Source organism: Denticeps clupeoides, chromosome 8 (genome assembly GCF_900700375.1).
Source record: "Denticeps clupeoides chromosome 8, fDenClu1.1, whole genome shotgun sequence".
NCBI lineage: Eukaryota > Metazoa > Chordata > Actinopteri > Clupeiformes > Denticipitidae > Denticeps > Denticeps clupeoides.
Genome location: NC_041714.1, coordinates 5829665 through 5850072, shown reverse-complemented (window position 1 = coordinate 5850072; position 20408 = coordinate 5829665). Strand labels below are relative to the sequence as shown.

At 47.8% G+C, this 20408-nt stretch overlaps 2 protein-coding genes across 5 annotated transcripts in view; one reads left to right on the top strand and one right to left on the bottom strand.

Annotated features, from left to right (window-relative positions):
• slc35f3b (solute carrier family 35 member F3b) overlaps positions 1-16676 on the top strand; it is a 59087-nt gene extending 42411 nt beyond the window's left edge. For 3 of the 4 annotated variants that reach the window (XM_028990060.1, XM_028990058.1, XM_028990061.1), the window contains 6 exons: positions 5989-6331; positions 9224-9443; positions 12366-12491; positions 13666-13858; positions 13956-14045; positions 14638-16676. In XM_028990060.1, the coding sequence (XP_028845893.1) occupies positions 5989-6331; positions 9224-9443; positions 12366-12491; positions 13666-13858; positions 13956-14045; positions 14638-14879 (1214 nt within the window). In that variant the 3' untranslated portion in view covers positions 14880-16676. The remainder of the gene's footprint in view (positions 1-5988; positions 6332-9223; positions 9444-12365; positions 12492-13665; positions 13859-13955; positions 14046-14637) is intronic. The other variant, XM_028990059.1, reaches the window with a different exon arrangement.
• A 479-nt stretch (positions 16677-17155) lies between these two features.
• LOC114795484 (5-hydroxytryptamine receptor 1B) lies at positions 17156-20391 on the bottom strand. The gene is made up of 3 exons (XM_028988837.1): positions 20178-20391; positions 19820-19980; positions 17156-19160 (listed from the first exon to the last, which is right to left on the bottom strand). The coding sequence occupies exons 1-3, from the start codon at positions 20335-20337 to the stop codon at positions 17931-17933; spliced, it is 1551 nt and encodes a 516-aa protein (XP_028844670.1). The 5' UTR covers positions 20338-20391; the 3' UTR covers positions 17156-17930.
• Between the last annotated feature and the right edge of the window lie 17 nt (positions 20392-20408).

The following is a 20408-nucleotide window of genomic DNA, read 5'->3' as shown; positions in this document are numbered from 1 at the left end:
AGTGGGTACGGAAAGTAATCAGAAGCCCTTAACGTTTTCACTTTGTTATATTGCAGCCATTTGCTAAAATTATTAAGTTCATTTTGTAATCAAGCACCCCATATTGGCAGATTTTTTAACAAATTAAAACTGAAATATCACATGGTCCTTGGTATTCAGACCCTTTGCTGTGACACTCATATATTTAAGGTGCTGTCCATTTCTTCTGATCATCCTTCAGATGGTTCTACTCCTTCGTTTGAGTCCATCTGTGTGATTGGACTTAATTAGGAAAGCCATACCCCTGTCTATATAAGACCTTACAGCTCACAATGCAGGTCAGAGCAAATGACCTATTGGCCAAACAGATCTATTAGGGGTAGAAGAGACTTGGTGAGAGGTAAAGAAGAACCCAAAGATCACTGTGGCTGAGCTCCAGAGATGCAGTCAGGAGATGGGAGAAACTTTGTAGAAAGTCAACCATCACTGCAGCCCTCCACCAGTCGGGGCTTTATGGCAGAGTGGCCCAACGGAAGCCTCTTCTCAGTGCAAGACACATGAAAGCCCACATGCTAAAAGTTTGCTAAAAAAAACAAAAAAACTGTCAGGATTGCCTGCAGCTGGGCTCCACACCGGAATCCAATCCTGACGCCCCATAAATGCCGGAAGTTTCCGCCCGTTCGGGGTCGCTGGCATTTTCGTGAACTTGATATTGTAACCGCGTAGGTTTTCGTAATTTCAGTTCTGGCAATCGCCACACGCCTACGGGTTTGTTTAAGTTCTTTATTTACGTGAAACTGTTTTCGGCCACCGCGCCATTGTTTCTTTGAGTTTATTGTTTGTTTATGAATAAAACCCCTTCCCAACATGTCAGACCTCTGCGCTTCCTTCCCCCGTAAGTCCGTAGTCGTGACAGAATGCCAGCGACCCCCCCAAAAGCGCAGAGGTAAAAAGCAGAGGAGAAGAAACGCCGCGAAGGACGCAGCCCGGCGCGGCGAACGCGGACGCCAGGGGAGAGACGCGCCACCCGTTCTGGTGGAGCGTTTTCTCCCCGAGAAGCCGTGGTACGCGGCGCCGCGTGATGACGTCACCCCCGGGAAACTCCGCGAAACCCGGAAGCGACAACGTCGGCGGGTGAGTGGGCGGAGCGAGGACGTTGGCGTCGGCAGCAGCGAGGAAGTGACGTGGGCAGCGAGCGCAGAAGATGCGACCCCCACGATCTTCGGCATGTCGAGCCAAGAACTCTGCGCTCTGCTGGCAAGTCTCCCTGTGGACTGGGACGACACGGACGATGACGAGAGCACGGGAGACGAGAGTTGGGCTCCACCCATCGCGCCAGTCTGCGATCGTCGCAAGGTCCGTGGGGACCCACGTCACTTCCAGGGGGGTGAGAAGCGGCAACAACAACGGCGGCGTTCCTCCAGCGAGGAGGTGGGCAGCCTCCAGCCCGAATGGCCAGAGTACTGCCCATGGGAGCTTATCGCGCCATGGGTCCAGGATGTCCGCAGGGTGGACGACCCTTGGAGTCACCGGTGGGAGGACACGGATGACGAAAGCGATGATGACGTGGATTTTCGGTGGGCGGTCGGTGCCGGGATGGCTCCGCCCAGCGTGCGCGTCCGAGATCATCGCGGCGTCCGTGATGACCCATGTGACTTCCGGGGGTACGAGGTTGACACGGACGACGACCAGGATGACTCCTTTTGGGCAGTCGGTGCCGGGATGGCTCCGCCCATCGCGCCCATCCAGGATCGTCACGAGGTCCGTGGAGACCCACGTCCCTCCCAGCAGTGTGAGGAAAGCTGGTGGAAGAGGGCGACGGGAGGTCGCCAGCCAGCAACTGCACTGCCGGGACTGCCTCGCAGGGAATCCTCCATTCCTGCTCCAGTCGCCGACCCGCCTTCCCTCTGCCCGGACGTTCCCCAGCGAAATGGCAGCGCAGCACCAGCGTCCACACCTGCTGGAGAAGACGTCCACCCCCCTCCACACCACACACCTACCACCATCTCCAGCGACGTGCCCAGCCCCGTGTGGGACAGCCCAATTGTCCCAGGACCCTTCAGTGGGGCAGCAGACACAGACGAGATCACTACCATCCTCACGTGTCTGACTGTATCAGCATGGGGCTGGAGCACAACCCTCTGGCAGCAGGGAGAGACAGACAGGAGTTTTCGGGACTTCCAACAGAGACTGAGGGCGGAGTTTGATCGGCCTGAGCCAGGGATCGAACTCTGCCCCTCCACCACATCCAGTGCCAGTCAGGATCCGGGGCAAGAAGACCCAGCACTGGTGGGCGACGAGAAGGTCGCTCCTCCCGAGATCCTGGCTGTGCCCCCTGAGGAGGTCCCGGAGAGCCCAGAGAGGGAGCCAGACGACCCTCTCTTCTGTCTGTCTCTGTCTGTGTGTGTCTGTGTGGCATATGTGTCGTATGTCGCCCCCACTTCCCCTCTTTGTGTCCACCAGATGGCGACCCAGCCGCGGAGCCGAACCCCAGGGAGGAGGTTCCTGACCCGAATGTGCTGGTCCAAGGCGAGGTGGACAAGCCCCAAGGTACCCCTAAGTCCAGCCGGGGGGGGGTGCTCCCCCAAAGAATTTTTTGGGGGGGTGCAGTTCGGGTTGGGGACTCCTCCTGAGGGGAGGGGAGGTGGGGAAGCGATGGAGCTGGGTCCTCCGGTAGCCAGTGAGGAGGGCGGGCCAGGCATGGGCCTGCGTCTGCCTCCAGAGGGGTGGAGCGCCATAGAGCCCCCGGGTAGGCATGAGGACCCAGCTGGGACAGGCAGGAAGAGGGCCTGCTTGTCCCAACGGACGCAGAAGGGGCTAGCCGGATGGTCTGGCAATGCCCCCCCCTTGGCACCAGGGCCGTGCAGCGAGAGGGGCTGCATAGTCCCAGAAGGCACCAGCCTGGGGTGCCTGGATCAGTCGCCGGAGGCTCTGGGACAATCTCCCTGCGCGGTGCAGGGGGTGACACAACACGTGTCAGAGGGGACATGTGGAGACAGGGCCCACACGTACCCAGATGGATCGGCCCTGATTATTGTGTGCAGGTACGGGAGTCCGGGGCCGCCATGCGGGACCACGCCGGGGAGCCAGGCCGAGGGTCCGGGGCCGCCATGCGGGACCACGCCGGGGAGCCAGGCCGAGGGTCCGGGGCCGCCAAGCGGGACCACGCCGGGGAGCCAGGCCGAGGGTCCGGGGCCGCCAAGCGGGACCACGCCGGGGGAGCCAGGCCGAGGGTCCGGGGCCGCCAAGCGGGACCACGCCGGGGAGCCAGGCCGAGGGTCCGGGGCCGCCACGCCTGACCACGCCGGGGAGCCAGGCCGAGGCACCGGGGCCGCCACGCCTGACCACGCCGGGGAGCCAGGCCGAGGCACCGGGGCCGCCACGCCTGACCACGCCGGGGAGCCAGCCCGAGGGACCGGGGCCGCCACGCCTGACCACGCCGGGGAGCCAGCCCGAGGGACCGGGGCCGCCACGCCTGACCACGCCGGGGAGCCAGCCCGAGGGACCGGGGCCGCCAAGCCTGACCACGCCGGGGAGCCAGCCCGAGGGACCGGGGCCGCCACACCTGACCACGCCGGGGAGCCAGCCCGAGGGACCGGGTCCTCCAAGGGGAGGATACAGCAGGGCAGGAGCCCTGTGGTTGCCGCCGTCCGCCCCGCCGCCTCCACTGATGGTACTGTTGGGGCTCCGAGGACGTAGCCCTTGGAGGGGGGGCTCTGTCAGGATTGCCTGCAGCTGGGCTCCACACCGGAATCCAATCCTGACGCCCCATAAATGCCGGAAGTTTCCGCCCGTTCGGGGTCGCTGGCATTTTCGTGAACTTGATATTGTAACCGCGTAGGTTTTCGTAATTTCAGTTCTGGCAATCGCCACACGCCTACGGGTTTGTTTAAGTTCTTTATTTACGTTAAACTGTTTTCGGCCACCGCGCCATTGTTTCTTTGAGTTTATTGTTTGTTTATGAATAAAACCCCTTCCCAACATGTCAGACCTCTGCGCTTCCTTCCCCCGTAAGTCCGTAGTTGTGACAAAAACATCTAAAGATGGTGGTTCTCTGGCAGTTTGTGTGGAGAAAACAAGGCACTGTTCATCACCTGTCCAATACAGTTCTAACAGTGAAGCATGCTGTGTGCAGCTGCAATGACAGGACGACTGGTTGCAATCGAGGGAAAGATTAATGTGGCCGAGTACAGGGATATCCTGGACAAAATCTTTTTCCAGAGTGCTCAGGACCTCAGACTGGGGTGAAGGTTTACCTTCCAACAAGACAATGACCCTTAGCACAGAAAAAAAATCCTTCACTGTTCTTGAATGGCCCAGCCAGAGCCCTGACTTAAATCCACTTGATCATCTCTGGAGAGACCGAAAAATGTCTGTCCACCAACGTTCACTATCCAACCTGCCAGAACTGGAGAGCATCTGCATGGAGGAATGGCAGAGGATCCCCAAATCCAGGTGTGAAATACTTGTTGCATCTTTCCCAAAAAGACTCATGGCTGTATTAGATCAAAAGAGTGCTTCTACTATATACTGAGCAAAGGATCTGAATACTTAGGACCATGTGATATTTCTATTTTTTGGTTAATAAATGGGCAAAAATGTCAACATTTCAATTTTTTCTGTCAGTAGGGTGTGTGTGTGTGTGTGTACATTAATGAGAAAAAAAAACTTTTATCAAATGGCTTCAATATAACAAAGTGAAATATTTAAGGGGGTTTGAATACTTTCGATACCCACTGTAAATATAGTCCAAGGTTCCACATGCACTCTGTGACATCCAGTTATTTGTAAGGCTTGTATGTTCCCTGCAGATGCATTTTAATACAGACCATAGTTTGATTAATATTCATTTATTTCAAATATCTCATTCTCCAGCTCCTCTTCCCTGAATATGTTGTGACATAATTTTTATGTCTTATTGTCCCACCAAGGTACATTTGCAATATATATTAATACGTAATACAAGATTTAAGAAGCTTACTTATTATGGAGTGTGGAGAGTGCCACAATTCAATAAATATAATTGTAATTCACCAGAGGAATCTTGCAGCATATTAAGGCAATACTACCACTTTTATAGTGCTTCACAAGACAAGAAAATTGATTTCAAGGGAGTTGATGAGCTAATTAAAGCAGGAATGATGGGTACTTTATTTCCTTTCAGGGTTAAGTGAGAGCAGCATAGAGGCTGTTTGAATCATTAGTCTTCAAATGCCACCATGCTGCACTGAGCTGTCCTGAGAAAAGGAATAATGTACAAACGCATAGGCAGGAATGTGATGTAACAATGACAGATGTTCAGAATGCAAAAATCAAGGCTTTGTATTTAACCAAGCATAATTTAGTTCTAAAATATGTCTCCTACAGTATAAAAATGCATCTGTTTCATGTATGTTGATGCTGCTACATTGGTTACCTGGTTACCTAGTCATAAAATCCATCTGCATGAAGGTCATATGACCAGGGACAAGGGCACGTTTCTGCTTTACATTTTCAAATGTGGATGACAGTCAATAATAAATAATATTGTATATTGTGTGTGTGTGTGTATTTGATGCAGATTTGATTTTTTTTAAAAAAAGTTTGACAAGACCACCCACAAGAACTTGGTTCAAGCTGCTACAACAAATTCTTTCAGATTAATTAACAGAATATTTTTTTATTATATGTCTTTATCTTCTCAAGGGGAACATATTGTAGTGTGTGGGTTTTCTCCCTCTCTGCCCATTGAAACGGATGTGTAGGTGGTGCAGATGTCAGGGGGCTCCAGCAGATGAGAGAGCTGGTGGTCTCACGCTTGGTATTGGTTTCCGTCCTCCTTGTCCTCGCCAGGCCAAAAGTATGCAGTATTTGATTACCAGAATGAGTTCTGATTGATTACTATCTGGCTCATTAATCCTCTTAAAGGGGCGATTTTCAGTGTCATGTATGGCCCTATAACAATGCAGAAATGAGAAAAATGGGGTCGTTTTGGTTCATTTACTAATCGTGCTGTGTTTGTGTTTGCAGGAGACGACCGACCCCGGGAGAATGCAGTGGGCACAACAGCCGGGCAGGCATCGGGGGGCGGGGCGGGCACAGATGTAGGCAGCACCAAGAGGCGGCTACGATGCTGTGTGAAGGTGACGGCCGTGCAGGTTCAGAAGGCCTTGTGGGGCGTCGCCATGGTCATGTGTGTCTGCTCGTCCTGGGCCGGCTCCACCCAGCTGGCCAAGCTCGCCTTCAAGCAGTTCGACGCCCCCTTCACACTCACCTGGTTTGCCACCACCTGGAACGGCCTCTTCTTCCCCCTCTACTACATCGGGCACCTGTTGAAGAACCCGGAGAGGCAGACGCCGCGCCAGAGGTTCAGGTGAGACAAGAAGGAGCTTTCAGATGTGGTCGACATTTAAGGAACTTATAATCTCAATAACTATAATCTTTTATATTTAACTGTGGACTGGTCCATGCAGGACTAAGAGATGAAAGGAAGAAGCTCCTTACATTTACATTTACATTTACGCATGCAGCGTAACGCTTACAGTGTAAACGCTCTAAGCTGATTTGGTTTACTAGGACCCGGTTCAATATTTAATATTTAATAATAACATTTCATTTAGGTTCTTGGTCAGTGCTGGAAACAGACACCTGTCCTTAGTCTTGGTTGCATGAAGCCTCTGCAGTTGCTGATTAATGAAGAGGAGCTGTCTGCGGTGCTGAGATCCTGCAGTTTTAATGGTTTGATCATTCAGAAGGCTCCCTCTGCTGTGTCATGGCTGTTTCTGCTTTCAGAATATTACATACCACAGATTCCCATAGACGGTATGTAGACTTCCATATAGTATGTGGTCCATAAATATATCGCAACAGCAGTCCCCAAACCCTGGACCACATGCCGGAACTAGACTGTCACAACACGAACAAGGACTGTGCTACAGGCGCAGATGTGGGGAGTGGCTTTTATTAAAACACACAAAACTTTCAGGGATTAGTACTTCAGGGAAAGAGATTGTGGGAAACAGGGAGTTGGGAAGGCAGTCACATGATGACTGGGACAATGGGATTAACTAAGACACAAAATGGGCTACCGACTCATGAACACACACGTGACAAATGTGAGACCAGACAATGACACAGGAGGACCTTTTGTGGAGGGAAAGGGGTGCAGGGGTGAGGAATGGGCGTGGTGCGGAATGAGTTGAGTGGGAATGATGATTGGGAACAGGGGAGACATGGAGCTGCTGACCTGGCATAGACACTTTTTTATTTTTATTTAATTTCCATTTGATTGTTCCTTGGAGTTTGCAGACTGTTCAGATCTCCACATCTGAACCCCCCACCCCCACGCTTGTCTGTCAAAAGCTCGATAAATTAAGCCCACAAGCTAAACCGAGCTGAGTGAAACATGACTTGCAGAACTCAGAGCTCTCTGTGATTCTGCATCATGGTGAGTCGTGTTTATTTTGACGCTCAGTTATTCACATACTCTGTCTTACACCGTCTTACATGAGGCCAGTCCAAAAAGGACTAGAGACCACTGTAGTAAAAGACAAGAATGGGTCATTGTAGTTGAAGAAAGGACGTTTAAAGGACAAGTAAGCAAGAACCTCCCATGCTGACGGTGCTATGTGCAGGTCTGGCGTTCCCAGCACAGGAAAGTCCTTTCCTCATTACCATCTGCTGCAGGGCTTCTCTGGGCAGAGGGGGCGCCTCCTTACTTTGAGATGCACGCGTTGTCTTCGGCTGTGCAGCATCGCAGCCTATCAGGCGTCCTCATCTCGCCGCGCGTGGCCTGCATGCGCAGCAGGAACCAACGTGTGTTTGTGTTCAGACTGCAGATTAGAGAAAAATCTGGCAACTCGCCGGCGAGTCTTTGAAAAGCGTTACCTTCATATCGACTTTCTGAACAGACCCGTTTGTCCTTTTTGCAACCCAACACGCAGCGTTTGATTGCAGTAGTTATTTTTTGACTTCATATTGATTTTCTCAGATTTGTCCTCTAAGACACGAGACCGGCACGGACGTCCGTCAGGAGCACGTGTGGGCTCTTTCCTGAGCTGCCCCATTTTCAGAGTCCTTGAGGAAAGCGACCAGCTGGTTTTAAATACCCAGACTGCCTTTCCCCCGTGGTTTGTCAATACGTACAGCGCGAGTGCAGAAAGCCTGCTGGCCCCCGTCCACACAATCCTGCCGTGCCGCGCCGCGCCGAGCGCAGATGTCACAGTGATTGATCCATAACACTAGCCAGCTCCCAAAATGAAACAGGAGGCCACGACCTCCTATTTATTTAGACCTTGTGGGGGTTTTTGGTAGGCCACTCCCTCGACTCGCTGGATTGTGGCCAGTTCAATTCTGCCTGGTTTCAGTGGCCACTCTGCCTAATGGAGCCGAAGTCTCGGCGGTTGTTCTGTTATGAGTGTGTCAGCACTTTGCTTACTGGTTCATTCTGTTCTGCAGTTTGCGGTGGCATTCAGGACTCCTGCCAGACCTCCTCGCACCGTAGGCCAGGTCAAAGGCAGCTACGTCACAATCCTTTGGTACAAAAAGTGAATTATTGAACACCATATTTGTTAAATCACTCTCACTAATCATAACCACTTAGTCCAAATCACGGCTTCCTGAGCACATCCCGGGCCATAGGGCATTCTTAATTATGCCTTATCTTAATTTTTTCTGGATTACATGTTTTCCATTATAAACGTATTTATTCACCTAAAAGCTATGTGATTATTGAGTGGGTAGGGAAACAATAATCTACAATATGACAAATCACATTTAATCACTGTTCAGCAAAGTGCTCGGGCATTTACTCTTTGCTTTTGTAAACCATTTACATGTTAATAATTTGCAATTCATGCAAAGATCTATTTCAAAATATTACACATTAAAAAATTTGTAAAATATTTTGTAAAATAAAAGTGCTTCACATTTCAAGAAACATGAAAAGTGCTTCATGTCGTCATGGAGAAGTGATGCGGATTCCAGTGGCAACGTGTGGAAAATAATGGCGGATACACAGAATACTGACACTTTGGGCACAATTTGGACATTCTCCCTTAATGGTGTACTCACTTTTGTTGCCAGTGGTTTAGACGTTAATGCCCGTGGGTTTTAGTTGTTTTACACTGTACACTGACAACTTCACATGGCATAAATCAGTCATATCTCCAGTGTTCTTCCAAGGAAAGATATAATATAATTTTTAAATCTCACTGGTGTACTGTTTTACCATCTTACTCCTCTTCTATGTGTATTTGTGTCGTAGGGAATGCTGCAGGTTTTTCGGAGATGACGGGCTGACAGCGAAGGTGTTCTTCACTAAAGTGGCTCCCTTCGGTCTGCTCTGGATCCTCACCAACTACCTGTATCTGCAGGCCCTACGCAAGATCAACACCACAGATGTGTCAGCGCTCTTCTGCTGCAACAAGGCCTTTGTCTTCCTGCTGTCCTGGATCGTGTTGAGGGACCGCTTCATGGGCGTGAGAGTGCGTAGACCTTCTTTAGAGTTGGTAGAGTTGCTCTCTTTGAACATTTACAGAATTGAAAACAATTTAAAACTAATCGAATTTGGATTGTGGAGGAAGAATCTCACCCTCCACCAAGGTGGTTATGTCTTCTGTGCAGATTGTCAGTTGATTTGGTATATTTGCACAAGGGCAGGAACTAGAAAACTTTAGTGGATTGTGGAGCAGAGCCCAGAATTTAGCTCCGCTTGACCTCTAGAGGGCAGTAATGATCAATAATGATGAAACAGCCAGGATCACAATTTGTATTCACACGCATTTGGTCAAATGTCACCCTGTCACATCCAAGTCTGTTTTTCAAAATATATTCATATGTGTACTACAGGTTTGAAGATTGGGTGCACCATTGCACTCGCTGCTTTTTTATTTTATCCATTATTTATACATCATATATTTTTGTATTTGTTCTGTCCACTTTCGTGCATGACAATGTAGATTTCACACTTGTGGGACTAATAAAGGATCATATCTTATCTTTTCTTTAGGCTCAAACTTTTGGTTGTGTAACAAGATATATGAGGTGACCACTCTTAATTTGTTTGACATGCAACCCAGTCACTTTACAGTATTTATTCATTTTGAAAGAGCAGCGGATCATTTGCTTAAAACCCAAAGTTCTGCGCTGTGTTATATACATATATGAGCTTGTAAAAGATTTTCATATCACAGTGGAGAGGACTGTTGACCTTGGTGGAGGTCTGCACCCCTCATAGGCTTTTTTAGTTCTGACAGTAATGTTTGTGCTGCTGGAGCTCCGTGCTGGTCTTGTCGGAAATATTTGTGTCTTATTGATTTAGTTTGCCATGAACATTTCTGCTGCATTGATCGGCGTGTCCCTGAGAGAACTCTGAAGGAATGAGGGATCTCCAGAGAATCAGAGCAATAGGTATAACAAAGAGATGAGAGGTGTGGGAGGGGAGAGTGGCTTTTCTCTGCAGCTGAGACTACAGCCAACTCCCTCCCTCCACTCGCTCTGTTCCCTCCGCTTTATTCTCTCCTGTTTGACCCCACTCTGTGATGAAAGCCCAGAGTAACTCTCCCTCCCTCCCTCTGGCGCTCTGATGGGGATTGCAGTAAAGCCTGGCTGTTTTGATGTCTGCAGCACTGCAGGGAAGCCTCAGTTGCTCTCCATCATGTTGAACAGAGAGGAAAGGGAGCGAAAACCAGGGAGGGACGAAAACAGAGCAGGGATGGAAAAGCCAACCCCCCCCCTCGGAGTGTTAATGCGTGGCAGTGTGCATGTTACGACTTTCTCTCGCAGTTTCACTGCAGAAGGTGCCACAATATCAGGCTGCAACAATCCAGAAAAAGCCTGTGAAATCCTGGAAGGATGGATTGTGATGTGACAGGGTGCATATGTTGTGATGGTGACAGGGTGCCATTCATTATTGATTCACTGCCATTTATTCATTTCATTGGCATTTATCAGATTAATGGGATTTATCAGAATGAAATAGTGATTTATTAGATTTAGTTTCATCGGCTGAATCTACATCAGCATCAACCGTGTATGATTTTAAAACACATCTGATGTTTAGTAGTGCTTTGAAAGAAATGGTATAAATACTTTTTGAAAAAAAGTATTTATACCATTTATGTATTGTACATCGAATATCATGTACATGTTGTATATCATTATCATCTAATTAACAGTTGAAAAAAACATATTTTAATGTAGAATTATTTTGTAATTGAACTTGAGGATTTGCAGCTGAAGTGGACAAGTGAAGGTTGGGTAACGTGGTCCAGGGGTTCTGAGATTACCTTTCTATCCTAATTGAAGGCTCCTCCCACCTGCATAGGTGTCCCTGCCACTGAATGCTGAATGCTTTTGATTATTGTTCACTGTTCGCATGTTTCCATTTTTCTGACCACCAAATCATTGTTTCTTTTCATTTATTCAGTACACACTTGGTATTGGTGTACACTTATTATCACCTTTCAAAGCACAGTTACAAAAGCTAGACATATGCAGATCTTGCACAAAGGAAAACGTCCCAGGCAACTGGACCAAGGGTCTTTTTGGGGGGAATGGATATAAGTCAGGTTGGCATTTTGGTTTTGTTAACTCCCTGCCACAGAAACCTTGAGGCTCTGCTGATGCAGCGCTGAGTAAAGCTAAAGCAAGTGAGCGGCCCATGACTCTCATCCCTCTTTTATATTCGCCCACTGCCACTCAGTGTGTGTGTGTGTGTGTGTGTGTGTGTGTGACACAGGTTCTGGCCTGGAAAAAAGCAAATGACTCATTTGTCTTCCTGTCACACATTTAATACACTGCTGAGCCACCAACACACACACACACACACACACACACAAATCCAGTAGTGTGACTTGGTTTCCAATTAGGATGGAGCTGGAATGATGCTTAAATATGCAGTGTTTGTCATTTGTGTGTTTTCTTTGAGTGTGTGTGTGTGTGTGTGTGTGTGTGTGTGTATGTGTGTCTTTTTGGGTGGGTGATCAGTTAAGTAGAGCTGAAGGTTTGTAAACACACAATTGGAGTATAGGAAATCAATCATTCAGATAATGCAGCTTCATCTGCACAATGGTTCAGTGACTGGGAGGCGTGGCGCTGCTGTAGAAGATGAATGGCCAGTCTCTACTCTCTCCCCGACCTTCCCGGAAACAGGGATCCGTATCCATGGATTGCCGGCTTGTGAGTGTAAAAATGTCATCTCGGAACGGGAGATTCCGAGCCTGGAGTGAGGCCTGTCAGCATGAGCTCTTTTAGGGAAATGAAAGGCCTTTCTGAAATGATGATGCACCCACGGATTATGGCTAATTCAAGTTCTGAATAGTGTGTGTGTATGTATGTGTGTCTGTGTGTGTGTGTGTGTGTATTTAAATACCATTTTACACAAATGCTTTGTTTTTTTTTAACAGATAGTGGCTGCCATTTTGGCCATTGCTGGCATTGTGATGATGACGTATGCAGATGGATTCCACAGCCACTCGGTTATTGGAATCACACTGGTGGTGGCATCTGCATCAATGTCAGCCCTCTACAAGGTACCAGCATTTTACAGCAACTGGAAATGTACAGAATATTAGCACTATGAATAGACCCCACCCGTGACAAGTATAGACAGACAGGACAAGTACTCTGAGCAAAGGCATTCTGCTAATATTTTGACAAATTTTTTGTTCATATATGAATTGTCTCTAAAATTCGGTCGTTTTTCTGGAACATTGCCCGTTTGCATGTGAAATTTGCAGGACATATTTGTCACTTTATAGTGTTTCTAGGTGGAATAGTTGTCAGGATCCTGTCTTGGTGTTGTGCACGTGTTTTCTGTATTAAACCCCTTGTTTGTCGTGCAAGTACATCCTTCCATTCTCCCTGTCGCCCATGACAATAATATTTTAAGGCGTTTTCAGAAGGACTCTCAGCCAATCACAATGCAAGGTGCAAACTAAGGCCTGTAGAAGTCGTGGCATGTTCAGTAATGTCACAATTAGTATATCTTTACAACAAGAATCAGATATGAATAAGAAGTGACTGACTAACTACCAACCTGGCCCTCTCTGTTAGTGTGATATTATTTCTGACACATACAAGATGAACTAGAAGAAGATTTTTAAATGGGTGGGGCCCATGTCATGTGGATTTCCTTGTTCTGGATCATTTGAACTCTCAGCACATGTAAGTGTAGCTCAGAGGACATTACAAACGTGATGTCTACTATGGACATTTTGTGATTACACAAATAATCAAACCAAACATGCATATAGTGATGCATCATATATGACACCTTGAAAATATATACTTAGTCGAAGTTCCTTAATAACAATATTGCATTAACAAAAGTAATATTTTTGTACTGTCAGTGGCACAGGGTAAGCATGTGGATTTCGTGATCTCAGCTTTTGGAAACAAATCTAATGATAGGGTAACTGTGTGCCATTTTCAGTCCATTTTCAGGATTTTAAATGTCAGAGTAATGATTTTATCGCATTTTATTGCTGTTTGCATAAACCCTGAGGTCTACAGGGTAATTAAGTTACCTGTAAGTCGGAGATCCACAGGGAACACTCAGATGAAGATGTAGATGAGGGGATGTTCATCAGTCTCCTGTCGTGCTGTCGTGACCGGGGCCAAGTGTGATAAACAGTCATCATTGGCACAGTTTGAGCGCGTTCAAAAAAAATCTACCTGCTTATTTCCTCCTCCATGATCCTGCAGGTGCTTTTCAAGCTGGTCCTGGGAAGTGCCAAGTTCGGGGAGGCCGCACTGTTTCTCTCCATCGTTGGAGCGGCCAACTTTGTGTTCATCAGTTTCGTGCCAGTCATCTTGTACTTCACTCACATCGAGTACTTTGACTCCCCAGATGACATCCCCTGGGCATATCTTTGTGGGGTGGCTGCCTTGCTGCTGGGTGAGGAGTGAATGAGAGTAACCTAAGCACAATATGTACTTTCCTGAATGTGAACAGTTCAGCAGCCTGATAAAATAAAATGTGTGTCTTCTCACAGCTTTCAACATACTGGTGAACTTTGGAATAGCGATAACATACCCAACACTGATTTCGCTTGGAATTGTCCTGAGTGTCCCAGTTAATGCAAGTAAGTCACCAGTCTGCTGCAGCAGTACTAGTGTAGGATGGATGAAAAGCTTTGTCTATAATACATATTTACATTTACTGCATTTATCAGACGCCCTTTTCCAGAGAGACGTTACAATCAGTAGTTACAGGGACAGTCCCCCTGGAGACACTCAGGGTTAAGTGTCTGGCTCAGAGACACAATGGTAGTAAGTGGGGTTTGAATCTGTGACTTTATTGAATTCTGGTTCATAAGCAAGTGTCGTACCCATTACGCTGGTACCAACGTAAATATAATATGTAGATATACAGTGTTTGTTTATGAAGATTATGGCTGATGGCATGTGAATCAGACATCCAATATCTCAGAGTATTAGAATATTACCCTTGAACCCCACTTTTCCCTGCATGAGTCACTTAACCCCGAGTAAAATCAGTAGTAAAATCGTTTGTATTCCACATATGTAAAATTCTGCAGTTTTAAGAATTAACTTCTCAATCCAAACGTATTTGGATAAAATACTTTATATATAATTGCATGATTGAGTGAAAAGTAAAAAAATTATTATTTAGGCCCAGATGGTGTAAGACGTTTTCTCCGTCTTCTGCTGCAGTGGTGGACCTGTACACCTGTGATATCCATTTCAATACGGTGCGTCTCATTGCCATCTTCATCATCTGCCTGGGGTTCCTCATGCTGCTGCTGCCAGAGGACTGGGACCAGTGCCTCATCCAGCTCAGTACCAGGCTGCGCAAGCGCGATGACCCCGTAGATGGCGCCGGAGAGGCGGGGATGACCTCAGGCCTCAACCGGAGCCGGAGAGTCAGGACGTCCATGTCGACCTTTACTCACTGAAACCAAACGCGGGCTGTAGACTGAGAGAAGACCCGCGAGGAGACCTCACACTCGCTTCTACCAGTCAGTTGAACCAATCCGCGAGGAACAAATTATCAGCGATGAATTACCAAATCAATGCAAAAAAGCACAGACCATATGGTTAGATATGCGTACGTATGTTTTTTTTTTTTCTTCGTCTAAGCTCGGTATTTGGAGCTGGGTTGCCTTTGCATGGCCTTGCATTTGGTTACTCAGAAACAGCCCCATACCAGACTTTTTTTTTTACTTCCTCACAGCTCAAAACCACAACATTGCCAGTGAACAAGAGTGTAAAGGATCTATATTTTTGTGTTTATTCCACAATAATTCTGCAGATTTACAGGGAAGGAGTACTAGGAAACTGGACAGGGAGGATTTTTTGTGTTTCAGATGAACGTATAATTAGTAAATTAGCACACGAATCCAAAGCCAGTAGAATTGGGCGATGGTCTTAATGGTTCTCTATCCCCGAGCAAGAGAATGTTGTTGAATGCGATGCAGCAACGCAGTAATGGCTGGGTGGAGGTTACACGTCCCCATCCCGCCTCCTATGACGCTGGAGAATTCCTACCGGAGAAGAGCCTCCAATCCTGCGTCCAAAGCATGACTATAAGCCACCTGAACCCTGTGCCAAAAGTCTACTCTTCTACACGACTGTGACAGCGCACTGTTTGTTCCAGACAAACCCGTTAGGACGGACCAACTGTTTTCTGCAGAACATGGAGCGTTTACACCACTGTGAGAACACTTCAGGGCCGCCGTGGCCGCACCGCGAGGGAAGGGTGGCACCGTGGCGGCAGGCCGGGAGGAGCCGGCCATGGAATGTATGACCACTTCGGCAACATGCACATTCACCGTATGCTTCTTACAGGAGGCGACGAGACGGTCTTTTTCACCTTTTGTTCACATTTCCGCATTCCGTTAGACTGACTCGGGGACGGTGGAATTTCTTTGAGCCGGATTTGCATGCAGAAACGTCAGGAGACAAGCAAGCAGTCCGCTTCACTGCCGTTTCATTTTGCAATAGAGTTACATCAGCACTGTTTCCCATTGTCATTTTTACAATGACAATAAAAATGATATTGTATTCCTCTGGAATTATTGCTAGACATAATGGTAAACCTTTGTAAGGAATGACGATTTTTACACTGAAATGCAACGTACAGTATGATTATCACATTTGAGGAAAAATTACCATTTATTTGATCTGCCGTTTGTTTTCTTCAAATGTAATCACGTGTACGACATGATGATTTTCTTTCATTTTATTTTTGACAGTTTTAATAAAATATCAGCAGACCACATTTGTCAAAGATGCCTTTAAATGTTCCCCCACAGAAAGAGAGTAAATCATCAGAAATAGTGGCATTATATTTTTTTGGTTTAACAGGAGGGCATTATTAAAACTTTTTAATGACTGCATGTCACGTTTCATGAGATTTACTGTCCCAGTCACTCACAAGTTGCAAACTGACTACCGACATGTGGATTTGCTTTGGTGTGCTTCCACCGCAGACCGGAGTGGTTTAACAGTGTGAACGTTACTGAGGGATGACTCGGCGCGCAAAAGAAAAGATTCCAGAAGGAACGATTCTGTCATGGTGTGGTAAACATGTTCTCAATTCCTGCCTCCCTACCTTCACATTTGCACAATAGAAGAACATTTACAGGGACACAAAATATGACTCCATACCTTTTCCCACACTGGCATTGTATGTTTGCCATTACTTTGTACATTTCTTTTAATTGATCTTTATCATTTATCATCATTACAATTATTACAGGCTGTCAACTTTGGCCAGATTTTGCATATCACCCTCTACATCAGTAGTTTCCAACCTGGGGGATCATAAAACTCGGTATAGTCCTGGATGCTATATAGACTAGAGCTGTAACTCTTGGCCCAGGTAGGGTTCATAAAAAATATCTATCGTGGGGTGGGCTCAGCTCGGCCAGCAAACATGAAAGTCCGGTCGATGGTACCGATCCTTTCCGTATGATTCGCTGCTTGTAAATTTGTGTTGTTGATTGGTAGAAGGAAAGCGGTATTTTAAAAAAAAAAATTTTTTTGAAGTCGGTCATCTTGGATCCAACTTTTTTCAATAGGAAGAGGGTCACGTGACATCAAATATATTGGTAATTTCACAAGAAAAACAATGGTGTGCTTGGTTTTAACGTAACTTTATTTTTCATGAGTTATTTACAAGTTTCTGACCACTTATAAAATGTGTTCAATGTCACCAACCATTCCCATTTTATTAAGGTGTATCCATATAAATGGCCCACCCTGTATATTCTGTTTAGCTTGCAGGGTAAAACAAGCACAAAAAATAAAAAAAAAACTTTTTTTTTCTTTTTTGCAAATAAAAGTTTGTAATTAATCATTTAATTAATCATGTTTTTTCTCGGACAGGCAGGGGGGCTTCAGGTTGAAAGAACCAATGCTCTACATGCACACACACACTTAGCTCACTTTTTCTCAATTTTTTTTCATTTTAGTATCCTCTGATCAATGCTACAACATTCTTACTTTCCAACAATAGAAAGGTTTGTTTTCCAGGCTTCCTGGAGTATAGTTTGGTTGAGAAAATTGCACTGATAACGTTGTAAAATTCTTCATTGTGCGTAAATGAGTCCAGAGGTGTCAGGGTGGGTTGGGATGGTTGATCACCTACATTACTTCCAAAAAAGAATGAATCACCAAATGCAACTGATTTTCGTCAGACTGGTGCTGCTGTTTGTTTTATTCAGTCGATGCTTCGGCTGTATTATAAAGTATGCCATAATTAATGTGCTGCAGAAAAAGGTAGATATTAATATTTTTGGCAGTCGCACTAGATCTGTTGTATCCAGCAACACTGCAGTCATTCTTGGGTCTCGTCTGGTGAGCAACACATCTCTGCGTGAACTGATTTTAAAAATATGGCCAGATGTGTGCGAGCTGATGTGCTGGCAACCCGGTAATTCTTTTCTGGTCCCTTTTTAATATTTAATGTCCACAGATTCTGTGCATCGCTGCCATGAGTTCTGTCAGGAAATGTCATGCTCCACCCTCACTGTGATCTGTCCGTAAAAGTAAGTGGCCTGTCTCTCCTGCGTAGCGGCTTTGCAGGGCCGCTTGTCGTCCTCCTCCGGTCGAGACGGGACCTGCAGGCACTCCGGCCTCTGGGGGGCAGCGTCTGTACAGTTATTCCACTGTGAACTGGAGGAGCGGGAGGAGGAGGAGCAGGAGGCACTACCAGGCAAAAGGACGTGGTGAACATGTTCTCTGTAGATCTCCTGAGTGCTGGAGCTCAGGGTGTAGATGGAGGCCTGATGGCTGCCATGGTTCTCCTGTGATGGAACGTGGCTGGGCGTAGCTCCAGAGCGGGGGTTACCGTACACCCTGCCCTCTCCCTCTAACCCCACGTCCCCTCCTCCGACCAGGCCCCCGAGTCTGGCCTGGACCTTCTGTTTCAGGCACCGCAGAGCCCCCTGGAAGCGCTTACTGAGCAGCGCATACAGCAGAGGGTTGATGTCAGAGTTCAGGAGCACCAGCCAATACGAAAAGGTGACCGCCGAGGGCGGGACCAGGCTTGTGGTCCGTGACAGTGCGGCCTCTGTGGCTTGGACCACGGCCACACCAACATAAGGTGTCCAGCACAAGAAGAAGGCGGAGATCACCATGAAGAGGCGCAGGACGCCGTGGTGCTGGTTGGGTTGGCTGGGAGGCTGAGGCTGACTGTGCAGCCCAAACCTGGGGTCCCGCGGTGCAGCCGACTGAGACGCACCGTCTCCAGAGACGCCTTCGGACACAAACCTCCCGCTGAGGTAGTAGACCAGCCTGCCGGGAACACCTCCGCCCTGGCTTCTACGGCTACGGTTGAGGTGGTCCTCCAGGCTGTGGATCCTCCTGGCGTGGCTGCGGGCAACACGCACGATCTTCACGTAGCAGAAGAGAATGGCGGTGGCGGGGAAGAGGAAAGACACGCCGGCCACGAAGGCGGTGTAGCTGGGGCTGCTGGCCCAGTTGATGGCACAGCTGTACATGGGCGCCACGTAGTCCACCGTACTCCAGCCCAGCAGCGGAGGGCAGCTGGTCAGCATGGCCTGCAGCCAGATCCAGACGACGGCTCCGCCCGTCCTCCACGCCGTGCAGCGCGAGCTGTAGCGCAAGCAGTCCACGATGGAGTGGTACCGGTCCAGCGCGATGGCCGCCAGCGTCAGCACCGAGGCGGTGCAGTACACCGAGGAGGTGTAGCCCACATACACACACAGGTCCTGCAGGGTCCGGTGTAGACATTTCTCATTATTTACAGTCCTATTCCTTATAATAATAACCAAAAAAACGACACTCAGTATCCCAAATCCCACTCAGTACCGACAGGACCTTGAGCAAAATGTCAGGCTCAGACAACACAACTTTCAAAGTTGTCAGATCCCTACACAGCTTTTGGCAAACGTACGACGATATAAGTACAGGTCAGGAGATCAAAAGCTATTAAGAAATTATTTTTTGTGATTGGAACAATTTTGTGCTCTAAAAATCTTGTCTAGTTATTGTTCATGTCGTAAATGTCTGTGTTAGCTGGAAATGTCTGTTTATGACGGAATAACTGCATACATGTAGAGAGAAACTAGAGGATTTCTGTGTTGGTTAAGCCAAGTCTGGCACTTCTACATGACCCTAATCTTTTAAACCATAGTATAAATATGTAATGAGTATTTGCATAAATGAACACATATCTTCTTCATTTATATTGACGTCCGATTCATCATCACGCAACAAGCCAACTCGTCCAGGGTCCTACTGCACATGCTGAATTAAGTTTAGTCCTCCACTGATGTGTGTGTGTGTGTGTGTGTGTGTGTGTGTGCGGTCTCCCTGGTACCTTTTATTTCATAGAGTGGGTAAAATATGCCACGAATAAGGTACTAACTGTGCAGTCCACCCAGCCGCTGCTCATGACGGACACGGCCACGAAGGGCATGACCCCGATGCCCACCAGCAGGTCACTGATGGCCAGGTTAATGATGAGGATTGACGTCACGCAGTGGAACGTTTTGGTTGCCGCCACTATAACAATCACGAGGATATTGCCTATTAAAACAACCAATAAGCAGTTCTGTCATTCGTGCGTGGGGAGAAAAAACCGCACCCACGTGAATAATAAAATGTTTAATTGCTTTCTGGATTTAGTTATAAACAGCCACAACTACTGGAACAATTACTCAAGATGACAGCGCTTGTAATAAATGTCCCGTTATAGTAAGACAAGTCGCGGGACGGTGACCCACCTGTCACGGCGCCCACGCACATCAGCGCCATCAGCGCCTCCAGGAGCAGCTTGGTCCGCGGGGACAAGTTGAGCCGCGGCAGCGTCTGGTTCCTGTGCGACCCCCGCAGCTCCCCGAAAATGTCCCCCCGGTCGAACCCCACGACGGCGGACGGATCCATCCTCGGGTCGCCAGTGTCACCTGCCCGCGCGACAGGGCGTGGCGCGCTCCCGCGGTCCCGCGCGCGCACCG